Genomic DNA, 15,545 nt, shown 5'->3' on the forward strand with positions numbered 1-15,545 from the left:
AGCAATGGCGATCGTTCTCTTCCTTAAACCCCAGTCCTTCGTCATTCTCCTACTCACGGATCTATTCAAGAAAATTGGCGTTACGCCCTTTAGTAACACTCGAAAACTGCGGTAAATAAATCAATCGTGCAGCGGTCTTAGCGTAGAACATTGTGTACGTTATGTACGCCGATTGAATAACGCACTCGTACCCAGGGTCTCGCTTGAATCTAAGATGGCGGACGTTTTGTAAAAGCAGAACTTCAAGAGACTTTAGAACGTTTAATATATGCAAGTCGGGTCGATAACTTTTTTTTTTTTAGAAGAGCTGGTGAAGTAGATATAGAAGTTGCTCGATGTAAAACTTCAGAAGCAAAATATTGCGTGAAAACGATTGCCCGAGGCCCCGAGGCTAGGCACAGGGGGTCATCACACCTAGCCTGTGGTCAAGCGGGAAGCCGTGACAAGGTGTCACATTATTTTCACGGTTTTATATTCGCAGCCTGATGATCATGCAGATTTGGTGAGCTTAGGATCACTTCTAGATCGTCTAGACACGGTTAGAGCGAACGTCTATTTCTAGATGTCTTGTTTATTGACATTTCGTGACGTTTCGTTGCTTTTTTGAAAGCTCAGCTATACGAAAAATGTAACTCGAAGCTCATTCGCCATGTTTGTTTCGTTTTGTTCCAGACAGGACTCAGGACTGCAGAACAGTGGTTTGGTTTGTGGGCAAAATCTATAAACTACCGCGATGTTTGTGGTTCTGTTGATGGTTTTGTCGTCTTTGCAATTAATTTCTGCGGATCAAAACAAGAATACAAGCCAGCCACATATCATATTTATCCTTGCTGATGATTTGGTATGCATTCCACTCACGTTGTGATTACAAGATAAACAGTTTACGTACCCTTCAGTTGAAGTTAATGGAAACATTTCCGCACAGCCCCTACATTAATTATGTATGCAAATCACGAAAAGAACTAGTCAGTCAGAAGATTGTATGCATAATTAATGTATGGGGCTGTGCAGAAATCTTGCCAGGTTAATTATTAACTACAATGTAATATATTTTTATTGATAGCTATACTGGCTAAACTGCAGGATACCCCGCAAATAGGATTTAATCTTATTGAATAACAATAGTTCCGACTAGGTGAATCCCATTTGTGGGGTATTCCTGCAGTTGCTGTTCTGCACTATACTGTGTAAACCTGGGATTGATTGAGGATACCGTATTTATTCGCTTATAAGGCGAGCGATTTTTGCAAAAAATTTTTCTCACAGTTTAAAAAAGAGGGATCAACTTGTTCCTTCCGTGTGTTCTTGGTGTTGTTTTCCAAGATGATGGCTGAGAGACAAACTGGCATCTTAAAATTCACTGTTGAGAGTTTTAATCGGGGGGGAGGGGGGTGGAAAGCAACTTCCCATACATTCTCTTAAATGAAAGCTGAGTGATGTTCTCACAACTTGCAAAGCAATCATCGGGGTGGTAGTCAGCAGATACCTTTAAGGCGCATGAGCAGAACCTCTCAATCTGAACTTGTCAAAACAATTTCAACTACAACATGGCAGCCAGTGGGGGATCGGAGAGTTCAGTTCCTATTTATGGCAGTAAAAGAAGTTTTCTAAGTTGTGTCTTTAAGCCGCGATAATTTCGCCGGAACGATTCTTGTTGATGTGGTGTTTGTTGTGAAATCAAACCATGATGGCAATGGTAATGAAAATGTGGTGATCAAATTTTCCCACAGGGGCCCATACAAGCGGCATGACTGTTTGTATGTTGAAAATATAAAGAAATGTATGGGGATATTGAAGGGGTCTTATTATCGTAAACTTTTTTCAAGTAATGTCTATGTTTAAGGTCAAAATAAAAATTAATGTTAACTTACCTCAGCTGTTGTCTGTTGAGGCCTTCCAAGGGGTAAAAGCGACAAGCGACATGACCCTGAATACTGGTGACATAGGAACATTTTAACAGCGACAAGCGACATCATTACGGCACTGAAACGCGACAGCGACACAATGCGACAGCAACACAATAGGGTAAAAAACGACAGCGACATTTACAGCTGTTAGCTAGGCGACATGGGCTCTCAGAAACATGGGACTTTGCGACGCGGCTACCCCCCTTGGAAGGCCTCTCTGTTGTCGTTATTGAGCCTCAAAATGCCAATTTGGGCAATTTGGAGAGTTTTGCATTGAATGTTACTTCACGTTATGAGCAAGAAATCTGGATTTGTTAGTCAGGTGTGAGAAATTGGCCTGTTTATAGTGAGATTGATACTTTAGATCCCTTGGTCAAGATGGCTGAAATAATTAAGCCAAGTTCTGGTTTGTATGTAATCTGCATTTTCCTTTATTTTTCGTGATTATTAGGGCTGGAATGACGTGAGTTTTCATGGCTCAGATCAAATTCCTACTCCTGTTATCGACATACTGGCGCAAAGTGGAGTCATCCTAAACAACTACTACGTATCACCAATTTGTACACCAAGTCGTAGCGCTATCATGACTGGAAAATATCCAATACATACAGGTACATCCAGGGCCGTAACCAGACCTTTGGTGTAGACGAGGCAAGATCTTGCTTAAGGCAGGTTCTGGGGACATGCCCTCCAGACAATTTCAAAAACCAGAAGCTTGGAAACTCTTTCTTAACATATTTTTTTAAATAGGGTATTTCTTGAAAAAACTCAATGTTGTCCAGCTGGAGATTGTTTTCCCAACTAAACGTATTTTGTTTTTAATTTTGGGTTAAAATCAAGACGAGGCAAGTACGTGCCTCGTCTTGCCTCTTGCTAGTTATGGCCCTGACATCAAAATCAATTGAAAAAAGTTGAAATTAGAAACAAATTATTCTTATTATTAGAGTGGTTTTCACTTAATTTGTATTGAAAGTAAAAAGTAAACTATTTGTCCGGGCCATAAGGCCCATACAGCCGGAGCTTATCCCGGTTTCCGTAGCATTAAGCGACTAGGAGTATTGCTACTCCCCCCTGGATGGGATGCTAGTCCATCGCAGGGTTACCCCCAGCAGTAAATTCGCCGGTACCCATTTATACACCTGGGTGGAGAGAGGCACTGTGAGAGTAAAGTGTCTTGCCCAAGAACACAACGCAGCGCCCCGGCCAGGCCTCGAACCCGGGCCGTTCGACTCGGAGTCGAGCGCGCTAACCATTAGGCCACCGCGCCTCCCATTGTATTAAAAGTAACTCACATTAATTTGCTTTGGTTTTGCATAACTACATGCTTGTGATTGGTTCAAAAAACCTGTGCCACTTTTTCGACCAATGAGAAGTAAAACCAAAAGCAATGGTTATTCCCTCACACATGCTTCCTCGCACTTCCTGTCGTCTGTGTGTTGTGTTTTAATTTTATCCTTGGTTCAGACTTGATTTCAGAAATCAAGTCTTATCTGTTGTTTTTGGGTATGGTAACCTATGACAAACAAAGGAAAATAAAATTTGAACCAGGTATAAAGTCATTTGTCATTGGCCGTCTAAAGCGATTACTATGGTTTTGGTTTTACGACACTCATTTGAAAATTGCTCTTTTATTGTTAATAGTTATCTATCATCATCATCATCATCATCATCATCTAGTATCATACAAATATGTAGGTCCATAATGCATGCAGAGATCTACATGTAGTCATCATGATAGCTAACTCTCTGATGTATCATAGACCAAAGTTTGACACTTAATTCAGTTTCCAGTAATTTCATATATGGACTGTTGGTATACACCTAATTGCAGTAACGTTGTCAGAGAAAAAAGAAAATAGAAAAAAGGCAAATAGGAATTAATTAGCGTAATTTCATAACTGATAGCATTTACAGAAAACTCACGAGTTTTTATCTGCAAACTTTGAGTCCACTTTTTTATGCTGTAACAAGATAAATTGTCTGATTTATTCATATTTTGAGGCATTTTGAGGCCATTTTTACAAATAATTTCATGCATGTGCCTAATTAATTCCTATTTGACTTTTTCCTTTTTCCTTTTTTCTATGACAACCTTATTGCAATTAGGTGTAAATAAATAAAATATTGTTATAATAAGCCTTATAACCTCTAGTCCAGATAACTGAGGCTTGATTGTAGTACATGTACATGAAACATTTCATTGAGTTTCCATTCTACAATTACCATTTTAGGGATGCAACACGGAACGATCATGGCTGGACAGCCTTATGGTTTAGGTCTAGAAGAGAAGCTGCTACCCGAATATCTCAAGGAACTGGGTTATGCCACACATGCCGTGGGAAAGGTATGGCTTAAATTATAGCACATTGACTTGTATTATACCACTGGGTGCTCAATGAGAACCAGTGCAGGGTCTGGCAAAATTTACTACTTACACAAAGGTACTTAACAAATCGACCACATTTTTTTATGTTCTACACTCTTATAGACAATCAGAAATGACGCCAGAAAATGTTCAAAACTCAAGTGGAACCACGAGCTGTTAGGCAAGTGGTTTCACTGCAAAGTTTTGGACAGTTTATGGCATCATTTTCTATAATAGTGTAGACCATGGAAAAATGTGGTCGATTTGTTTTATACCATAACAAACTCAAACAAGTATTTATCAAAAGCGATGCCTATTACCGTGAAGAAACTTTGCTGGGGGAACGTAAAGATTTCCGACAGGTAAAAACGACAATGATACAAAAGAAGATGAACAAGAATTCAAAGAATAACTGTACAATTTTAATTACGGGTACCTTTATTCTCTCGTCGAGTGTGTGCCTTTCATTAGAAGCGAGCAAGATGATTTTTCTTGCTGAAGATCTTGTTAGCGCTCGTTCACTGAACATGGACAGTTCGTTGAGTTCGTTAATACCGGTTCGCTAGCACCGTTCTGATCAGACAGTTAAACAAAAAATTCAAAAGCTTGGTAAATTTTCTGTCGAGGATAACCTGAGTAGAAGTCCAATCCTGAATTCCAAAAACAAATGCGTACTTGATTCAAACAAAACAAGATGAAATTCGTTTTCATTCATGGAGACCAAACTTGCACATTTCTAGCCCGTGCATGTGCGTGGCCTGATCTGTCGTCACTTTCATGGTCTATACTCTCATCAACCATAGTTTTTGACCAATCAGCGTGCGAGAATTCTCTCGGTTATGGTATAATACACTATAGGTACAGGACTGGTGTACACCTGTGTTTGAGCACTTCATGCACCTGGCAACCCCCTTCAAAATTCATGATAAAATACAAAAAAACCCAAAGTCCCTGTAAGGGTTAGAACCTATATACTGTATGACCTTTTGCACATGGTCGGATGCCCCATGCCAACCACTCTAAACTACTGACAACCTCAAGCATGGCATTCCATCCATGAACCAAACTCGATCAACGAACATGTGCACATTCCTGAGATGTACAAAATCCTGGCCAATCCCTAGTGGATTCTCGCCTTTTTTAACAAAAAAATTATAATTCACATCTGGACGCCATTTGAACTTACGCTGAAGAAGGTTACAGTATTTTTAACTAAAACATCTTTTTTTTTAATTTTTTTTAATCAGTGACAACAATTTTTTCTATTTTAATCATGCCTGACTTTAAGAATACCGTAATGATTCAACTCAAAGGACAAAGGTGACGTGACGTACCTTTTGGCCGCACGCTGCTATGATAAAAGGTACGTCACATCACCTTTGTGACGTCTACTTGTTTGATTAATTTTCAAGATGGCTGAGTGTGCGACATTTCGGAGGCAAAAAATGACGGAAAAAATTTTTTTGGACAAATTTTAACAATCAATCCTTTATTTAAGCATATCAACGAAAGAAAAAAGCCAATAAAAAATTTTGTGTCATAAACACTTTAAGAACCTCATTTTGTCTAGCAAGTCTAGTGATTTCCTCGCATGTTGATCTGTGAAAACCATTGTGTTGCAGTGGCATCTTGGATTCTTCAAATATGACTACACACCAACTAGACGTGGATTTGATTCATTCTTTGGTTATTGGCTGGGGCATGGGGACTACTGGGATCACTCAGAGAGTGAGCCTGGTGGATGGGGACTGGACCTGAGAAATAACACTGAGGTACAGTCACTGAAATTAATTCATATTACAAACATTTTGTCACTCTGGACGTTTGACCCTTTTAAATGGTGGCCTAATGCTTAGTGCCTTGGACATCAGGATCGAGCAGTCTGGGTTCAGGCCTGGCCAGCGTCATTGTATCTTGTTCTTGGGCAAGACACTTTTCTCTCACAGCACTGCCTATCTTCACCCAAGAGTACATGTATATATAGAGCGGTTTTCACTTGAGTGTCGAAAGTTAATTGCGTTTGCTTTGGTTTTGCATTGCTATGCTTAGTGATTGGCTTAAAAATCTCGCGCCACTTTCTCAGCCAATCAGAACTCAAACCAAAACCAATCGTGACTCGCTCGCACACGTTTTCCCGCGCTTCCTGCCAGCTACATGTATTTGCTTCGAGTTTTGATTGGTTCACTGGATTGTCTGTGTCCTTTGTGATTGGCCGGAGTAATTACTTTGGTTTTGGTTATCGACACTCAATTGAAAACTGCTCTATATACCTACTAATTGCCAATAGATGAGGTTGGGGAAGGTGCCTATGAATTTGGGTAGTGGTTCTAGTGAAATACAAGCCTCAAGCAGGGCATGCAGGTATCCATGGCAACCCTGAGAGTGGCAACCACTACTAGGCACCATCGCACTGAGAGTGGAGATACTTGTAGATACTTACCAACCAGTGGTGGATCTAGGGGAGGGGCCCGAGGGCTCTGGGCCCCCACCTTATTTTTAGGCTTAATAGAGGCCCATATGGCACGGTCCAGGGTCTGGATGATCGGGCCCAGGGGGGTACTCCGGCTTGTTAATGACGGAGATGATCAAAGGATTTTTTTGGGTTTGAAATTTTCGATTCCGGGATTTTTTTGGGTTGGAATATTTGGCAAGTATTTTTTTGGGTGACTTGATTTAGATAGGGGATTTTTTTGGGTATTAAAAACGAACTAAAGTGCCTTGGCGTATTTATGGTATGATGAAGAAACAAACACAATCATTCTTTGTGTTATGTTATTGCCCCTCCTGGTAATTTAGGGGTGATTTGACAAGGGATTTTTTGGGGGGTTATTTTTGGTCCAGGGATTTTTTTGGGTAATGTCGGAAGACTTAGGGATTTTTTTGGGTCCTGAGTTTTGCCTCCATTCGATCATCCCCGTCATTTACAAACCAGAGTACCCCCCCTGGGTGATCGGGCCCCCACTTATCTGAAGGTCTGGATCCGCCACTGCCAACCACAATACTTACGAGACCCACCAATAAGGGAGGGAGGGTGAGGTTGCAAACTGCAGCACAAAGGCACATTCCTGAGCTCAAAACAACTGCACAGCCTCACAAGCTGGAATCCACAACACTTAGCTCTGTGAAACCCTGCATGTGACTTCACAGTGCATGGTTCCAAGATCCCTGCCGACCAGCATTGGCTCGATTTTACCTTAGTTTAAATTACATTAGCCACATTTAATAAATCATTCTCTCCCCTAATTTCACAGCCTGTTCACAATCAGTGGGGAAACTACCGCACACACCTTTTCACAGATCAAGCAGTGAATGTGATAAATTCACACAATACCTCCAAGCCATTGTTCCTTTATCTGGCCCATGCAGCAGTTCACAGTGCACTGGCTCACCAACCGCTTCAAGCTCCTGATGATCTGGTGGACAAGTTTAAAGATAGCATCCATGATGAAGACCGAAGAATCTTTGCTGCAATGGCTACCGCACTGGATCAGTCAATTGGAAAGGTATTAAGATGGTTTTCGCTGAACATTCAGATAATAATGGCAAAAATAAAGTACCAAAAAGAGCTCATACTGTAGTATGGCACACGTTTAGGACCATTAACCGGCCCCCATGATGGAAAAATGAATTTGAAGTTCTCCATAATAAAATAAATCAAATAAATCAAATAATAAATCAAACCTCTAGGCCTGACGTTACATGTAACTTTCTCAACTCAAGAATGCTATTGAACTTGATGGCAGGGTCAATTATAGAAATGATTCACAGTTAGATGTTTTGAACAGTATACAGTGCTTTGAGTAGAGTTTTGGTACTGTAATTAATTTTTGTAATTAATATTAAGAATCATGTGCTTATTGAAGACAAGGAGATGTGGTAGGCTAATGGTTAGCGTGCTGGACTCAGGATAGAGCAGGTTTCAGTGCAATGACCCCCCCCCCCCCCCAGACCGGGGGGAGTAGCAGAATGCTCCAAGTTGCTTTATGCTACAGAAACCAGTGTTAAACTGGCTTTGAACCATCTAGCTAACACTCCAATGATCCTTCATACGTGAGCCTCTTTTTTTCTTGAGTGTCAACTGTGAACTTCTTCTCGTGCATGTTTTAAGTGCTTCTTATTTCTGTATTCATCGGGTGTTAGGTGTTGGATGCTCTTATAGACCAAGGAATGTATGAAAACTCTATTATAGTGTTCAGTACTGACAATGGTGGCCCAGCAGATGGCGTGAGTCGCAACACAGCTTGTAATTATCCACTGAGGGGAACCAAGTACACTTTGTGGGAAGGTGAGTACCAAGCAGAGGCTATTTACCATTGGCCAGAAAAATAATAATACCATTACCATCATCATCATCATCATCATCATCATCATTATAATTATTATTGTTATAATTTCCAGAGGTGAATTCAATTCTGATTGGTCGAGAAGCTCGGACTATGTCGCAATATTTACCGCTCTAGGCGGTGAATGTTGCATCTGAAGGTTTGGCTACTAAGCCATGCCACGTTTGCCATCCAGGCCAGTGGACATGGCGGCATTTGCTGAATAAAAATTCTCTCATTTAAAAGAAATCACTCCAAATCCTGGATATGTGAAACATTGGGAATTTTGCAAATTTACTACCAAGGCTTTTGGACCGAAAAAATTTCAAGAGATGGTTTTCAAGGCATTAGAATTGATCGTAAACATAGTGGTTTTGGAGATCGCACACGGCCATGTACTCAGTCAGATCGACTGTCAAAACATTATGTAGTTCTCTTCTCACTGGAGCTAATAATTTCGAGAGGATTCACGCAATTGCTCAGAAGTCACCAACGATTAAACAAAGGTACCGCGTATCTATCTTTTTCGTAGTGTTTTTTTTGTTTCGTTTTATTGCTAAAATCTAAATGTAAATAATGATTTCAGTCGATGAATTAAACTGGTTTACACGTATGCAAGCGAGCACTTCTGTTTGTTGTTTTCGTGTTTCTATTGTTATTTTGAAGTTTTTGATATTCACCTCTGCAAATTATACTAAAACAATTATTCGCCTCAGGCTCAGTGATTATTGTTGAATAATCACTTCTCCTTCGGCGAATAATTGTTAACTATTATTATTATTTTATTTTTATTGGCCAGAAGAAAAAAAAACCAGTTGGAATGACTGTTGAATAACGGCTAGTGTTTTTCCGAAATCAACACACTGACCGAAAGAGATGGCGCTTACCACTAATAATTCAGTTTCCAGTAAGTTATTGTTTTGCCTTGATGGGATATGGAAACTTGTTAAATAAACTAATGGTAGAGAATCGATCATGTTTTTTGAGTAAGGTGTAATAGCTGATACTCAATGGCTGTTCATTAAGGGCGTTCGCGCGAAAATCTTCCAACATTGCAATTTTTCCTAAACTTTCACAACTGCTAGTTTACGAGTTACTCATGTCAGAAATATTAAAAAAAATTGGAGGTCACCGATTTCGTTTCCGAGATATGATATCTGAAAGAAGGCGCATATTTGGATAAAATTAATTTGACTTCGTCACTTGATATGACCTCAGCGACTTCTGGCGACAAAATATTTTAAATGAATTGATGCAGGCCAACTTTCTTTATCCGAGCTTATTCAAGTGGGTCTATTGAACAAAAATATTTCGCTTTTGATGTCCTTTACCTCTTCATCCATTTTTTGGCTCCAGACAACGAAACACGTACAAGAGCAATTACATGTGTGTAAAGTCCGAAGTCGGAAGTCCGAAGTCCGAAGTCCGAAGTCGGAAGTCCCTCCTTGGCTTTCGTAAGGTTCTACTCAAGCTTCGTACTATCTTCGTACCACCTTTCACTCCAACAGGCGGTGTACGAGGAGCATCCTTCGTCCACAGTCCCCTCTTGGCATCAAAAGGCCGCGTGAGCATGGACCTGATGCACTTGTCAGACTGGCTCCCAACGCTGTACGGGCTCGCAGGAGGGGACGTTAGGAACCTTCCTGGCATAGACGGGTACGATATGTGGCCCACCCTCTCAGAGGGGGAAGCATCTCCGAGGCAGGAACTGGTGCACAACATTGACCCTGTTTCATGGACGTCGGCTGTGCGTTATCAACAGTGGAAACTGTTGGTGAATGAAAGTAAGAATACTTGTTTTCGTGTAAGGTATTCAGCTAATAATAAAGAGCAGTTATTAGCGGACTCTAAAAGGGGAGATTGCCAGGAGAGACCGGGGCTCATTTTTTATCAACAGTGAATGAAGAAAAAAAAAACAGCTGAAAAGTAGTCACCAATGAAGATTGAAGAATTCACCGTTTTTGTCGCTATTAAATAACTCTAAACACAAGAAAATAATGACAACTATTACAGTAGTTTCTTGAAGAATTTTACTTTGCAAGAAATGATTATATGCAAGTAGCAAAATTTGCAACTGGCGTTATCGATCTCTTCCAACTTGAAAATAAATGGATTATTAAGTATCTCCAAATGCCAAATTGTACTTATCGAATTATTTTTAAATTAAATTTTAATCCTGTTAAAGTTTCTCGTGGATGTAGAAGTTGATTGTGTTCGAAAATGGAACGTGAAGTGTTACTGTGGTCGTTTTTTTTCCTTCTGTGAGTTCGCTGGACTTAACACCAATGTTACTTGCACTTGTTTATTTATTTTTATTATTAATTATTTGAATTATTTTATCAATCACTATCTAGGCTATGGTCACGATGGATGGTACCCACCTCCAGGCGTTGATATAAGCACACAGCGGCCCCGCAATGTCTCCCACCCCACCCTGAAAAGCGCCGTTGTGACGTGCGGACCTCCCCCAGCCAAGCCAGCAAAGTGCGGCCACAAGGACGGACCATGCCTCTTCAATATCGAGGACGATCCCTGCGAATACACCAACTTAGCCGGGGAAGAAAAGGAAGTCCTCCAATACATGCTGCAATTGTTGGAGAAATACAAGGCGTCTATGGTGCCAATACGAAATAAACCGTACGACCCAAATGCCAACCCTCATTATCATGACGGTCTATGGACGGCGTGGTGTGACGAAAAACCGAATGACAACTGTGGGGAGTAGGGTGTGGAGTCTGAACTAAGTTGGACGCATGCCTCGTTCCCAGGTTTCTCTCTCTCTAGTTCTTGAAAGAACGTGTTTAAGATATTTCTTGAATTTCCTCATCGTAAATTAGTTACCAATAAACGCAGCCAAATGAGACACTTCGTGACGTTTTGCATAGAGTAAACACTAACCAGAATCAGGATACAGGGGGTGTTAATAATATTATGGTTTTTTATGTTCAATACCGTACTCTGGTTAGGCTGAGAATTGCACTTATTGTTAGTTAGAGTAACACTATATAGAGCGGTTTTCACTTGAGTGTCGAAAGTAAATTGCGTTTGCTTTGGTTTTGCATTACTACGCTTAGTGATTGGCTTAAAAATCTCGCGCCACTTTCTCAGCCAATCAGGAGTAAAACCAAAACCAATCGTGACTAGCTCGCGTACGTTTTCCCGCGCTTCGTGCCAGCTACACGTATTTGCTTCGAGTTTTGATTGGTCCACTGGATTGTCTGTGTCCTTTGTGATTGGCCGGAGTAATTACTTTGGTTTTGGTTTTACGATACTCAATTGAAAACTGCTCTATTTATGATAGAAAAAATGAAATATTTTGCACGGCGGACAAAAGTGAGCAAAATAACAAAATACTAACCTTAAGTCCACCATTTCAATCAATTGGGGAAATAGCTTGGTAAAAAAAGGCCTGAACTGGGAAAACTGAACTGGAACTTTTCGGGCCCGTATAGCCATTTTAAATTATCTGTATTTTAAAAACAGAGAAGTGTATAGGCCTGAAACTTTGCATGAAGGAAATCTCTGTTTATATGAAAAATATCATGGAATTAAACAGCTCTGTAATCATAATGTTTCAGATTTTGCTATGGATTTTTGGGTGCGAAAAAGTTTTGAGACCTTCGACAAACGGGCCCCTGAACTTGGAAAACATTACGGAGCCTGAATTTTTTTTTTAGACTTCTTTTTTCCAGTTGCTTAAACTGGTGGGCTTACGGTGAGGACCGTGTCATTGCTTACTCTTCGTTTATATTTGCACTTTTTTAAATATTTTATTTAAAAAAATGGAATGTAGGAGGTGGTGAGGAAACCTTTAAGGGTTCTTTTAATAAAAGAGAAACCACAAGGCTTGTAGCGCTACAGTTATTTTGATAACATTGCTAAAAATTATTTAAAACAATAGTATGGTCATAGTTACTACTATGGTATGGCTAAAGACAGACGTCTAGAGACACTAGAGAGATTAAGCATGGCGTTATACGGCAAACGGCAAACGCGAGCTTGCCTTTCATTTTGTTACCTTTTTATGGAATTCTAAAATTAATCCCTCATAAAAATAGGGGAAAAATCCCACATTCACGACAAACACAAAACTACTCATTTCAGCTTACGAACGCCAAACGGCAGATGGCAGAAGTTGAATTTTTGCCGTTTGCGGGAAAAATAAACGTCATGCTTAACCTCTCTATTAAAAAGACTCAAAGGATACAGTAATAATATTGCTGTTAAGATGTGATAGCTCGGGTTTGTTTTTGGGCGTTTCCATGTATCTCTCTTTTGCTTTATTTAAAATAATATTTAATACTAAGATGAAATTGCCTTTTCTTGTAATAAACAGAAGAATTCAAATCCGTGTCGGTGTTTGGAAACGTTTCTTTATTAACAAACTTTTTTGGATTTTACTTCTCCGTCTTCTCATTAGGTTTAGCTTTGATTGGGAAGATATAACGAGCACTCGAGATGGCGTTTCTTCACATTTTCAAACACCGATCAAATTTCGGCAAAAAGTACTTCGCTGCGCGTCGTAATTTTCAACTGGTTAACCGTTGTTTGGAGACGTGACAAAACACTGTCTTTCGTATTTGACAGATTACTAACAGAACGAAAGGTGCAATTTGGTTTTTTCAATTTTCAAACACCGATCAAATTTCGGCAAAAAGTACTTCGCTGCGCGTCGTAATTTTCAACTCGTTTACCGTTGTTTGGAGATGTGACCATAGGCGTACGGGCACCTTCGGACCTGGGGGGGCGGAGACCTTTTTGCCCGAAAAAAAAATTGGCATGGGTTGAATAAAGAGACCTATATAATATGCAAAAACAAAACGTGCATTAAAATAGTTGTGAAAAACCCTTGCCTGCTTGCTTAATAATAATTTTACTCACTTTAAAGGAAACGATAGTTCTTTAATAAATTTCGTAGCATTGCCCGAAGGTGTCAATGCACTGAATCCTTTTTCTTCGGAAATATTTTATTTATTCACCCTAGTTCAGCGAAAATTAAAGTACTTCGGGCAAGCCAATTTACATTGTTTTCCCCCCACTTGAAAGTTACACAAAAGCGTGTGAAACCATAAGGAATGAATCGGTCGAAAGTTTTAAGCTTGCCCTGAGAACTTAAGATTTGAGAAAAGCATCAGCTCCATCACATTTGTAACAGCTTTGTTTCAAGATCTTACACTGGGTCCACCGCGCGCAAATGCTCAAGCTATAAAAAAGCTGATTGCAACTGAATCAAACTGAGTGGTCACGCAGAATTTGCAAGGAAAATCAAACATGATTACAGCAAGAGGAAAGGAAAGCAGGTGAATGAGAAATTTGGACTTTTGAACCACAAAGCTCGGTAGATCATATGGGTAGATTTCCAATACTTTTTCTGTTGATGTAATTAGTTTTGAACGTAATATTGAGATTTGTCGGCTTATTTTTTTATTTTTTCGCTAGGCTTGTTGCCCGAATTCCAAGCATTTTACCCGAAAAATTTCGGCACTGGGGGGGCTGCAGCCCCCCCTCGCCCCCCCCCCCCCCCGCCTCGTACGCCTATGGATGTGACAAAACACTGTCTTTTGTATTTGACATATTACTAACAGAACGAAAGGTGCAATTTGGTTTGTGTTTCTTGACTTAGGTTTTAATAAAAAGATCAAGACTTTTTTGCGCACATGTTGATGCTGTACCGAGTGTCCAAACGGTATCAAACATCTCAGCACCAACCTCTTCCTCGCTCACCGCCAACTTGAACGAAAGCTGATTGTGGGCAAGGAAGACGCGGTTTCGATGGATACCAGCATGCCCAGAACGCATGCGCGTAAAAAACATGTTTATCAAAGCCGTACAAACGAACAAAATGTTTTACGATGTATGAATTTCTCGTATCTCGAGTCTTCGTTCCTAACTGCGCAAGCTTGACGAACCGAGCGACTCTCGAAAGTCCCGTTGCAGGATCGAGTCTGATTGGCTTGAAAAATAACCGGCACGCATACATGCATGCACAGGCGATGACGCCAGAAATTGCATTTTTCTTATTCATTTAAATTTTTATTTGCCTTGACTACAAAACGAACCTCCAATACATTACAAACCTACAGTATGATAAGATAAATACATTAAATCATTATGAACTTCGTCATTTAGCAACAGAAAGGCCCAGGATTGATTTCCACACCTAGTCGATACTGAAGATTGTGTGACATTTCCGTATTGAAATGGTCTGAAATGTAATGAAGTCAACACTGCTTAGAATAACTTACATGCATTTATGCAACTTATCAAACAAAACATTTTAGATCTGCTTAATCAGCAATACGGTAGTTCTTTATGAATTCTGGCTTCTCGTACAAATAGGAATACGGATACCGCCACTGTGTTATTTTTTAAAACACCAAAAAGTTCATTGATCAGGCTTTTGAAAGCTAGGCATGCACAATTCAACCAGAATCGGATATTTTCGGACCCTTGGTACCAGGATGGATGTATTAGCGACCTTTAGATTGGACTACGAGTACAAGATTGAGTACGAGTACGAGCTCGAGTTTTCAAACCAAGTTCGTGTGCCTCCTATAATCATTTATTACACCAATCTTATCCCTAACGTTTATTTATGTGTTAGTCAGTAACGGGAAAGAGTTATAGCTTGGGATACAGTTGTCTCGAATTTCAAACTCGTACTCGTACTTGACGACGTTCAAATTTTATTAAACACGATGTTCAAAAAAGGTGTTCAAACGGGAAAATGTTTGGTCACCAAACTGTTTGATATATTTCTCGTTTGGACGGAGGTTTAGTTTTATTTCCAATTGAATGGGAAAATGGCGGGAGTTTTTAAAACCAATCACTATGCGTAGTCAGTGCAAAACCAGAAGAATTGATTTTAAATAATAAAAAAAATATATATGAAATGTAATTTTTTTTAAAAAAAAAAAGGTATTTCAAGGCAAATCTTGTTTATTTTAAATC

At 39.9% G+C, this 15,545-nt stretch overlaps 1 protein-coding gene across 1 annotated transcript; it reads left to right on the forward strand.

Moving 5' to 3' along the window:
- Positions 1–208: 208 nt before the first annotated feature.
- Positions 209–12,941, forward strand: LOC144631779 (arylsulfatase B-like). The gene is made up of 9 exons (XM_078490336.1): positions 209–538; positions 673–841; positions 2,359–2,518; positions 4,139–4,251; positions 5,895–6,044; positions 7,524–7,775; positions 8,413–8,557; positions 10,103–10,378; positions 10,949–12,941. The coding sequence occupies exons 2-9, from the start codon at positions 734–736 to the stop codon at positions 11,317–11,319; spliced, it is 1,575 nt and encodes a 524-aa protein (XP_078346462.1). The 5' UTR covers positions 209–538; positions 673–733; the 3' UTR covers positions 11,320–12,941.
- The last annotated feature ends 2,604 nt before the right edge of the window (positions 12,942–15,545 follow it).

Source organism: Oculina patagonica, chromosome 12 (genome assembly GCF_052425735.1).
Source record: "Oculina patagonica isolate OP01 chromosome 12, crgOcupat, whole genome shotgun sequence".
NCBI lineage: Eukaryota > Metazoa > Cnidaria > Anthozoa > Scleractinia > Oculinidae > Oculina > Oculina patagonica.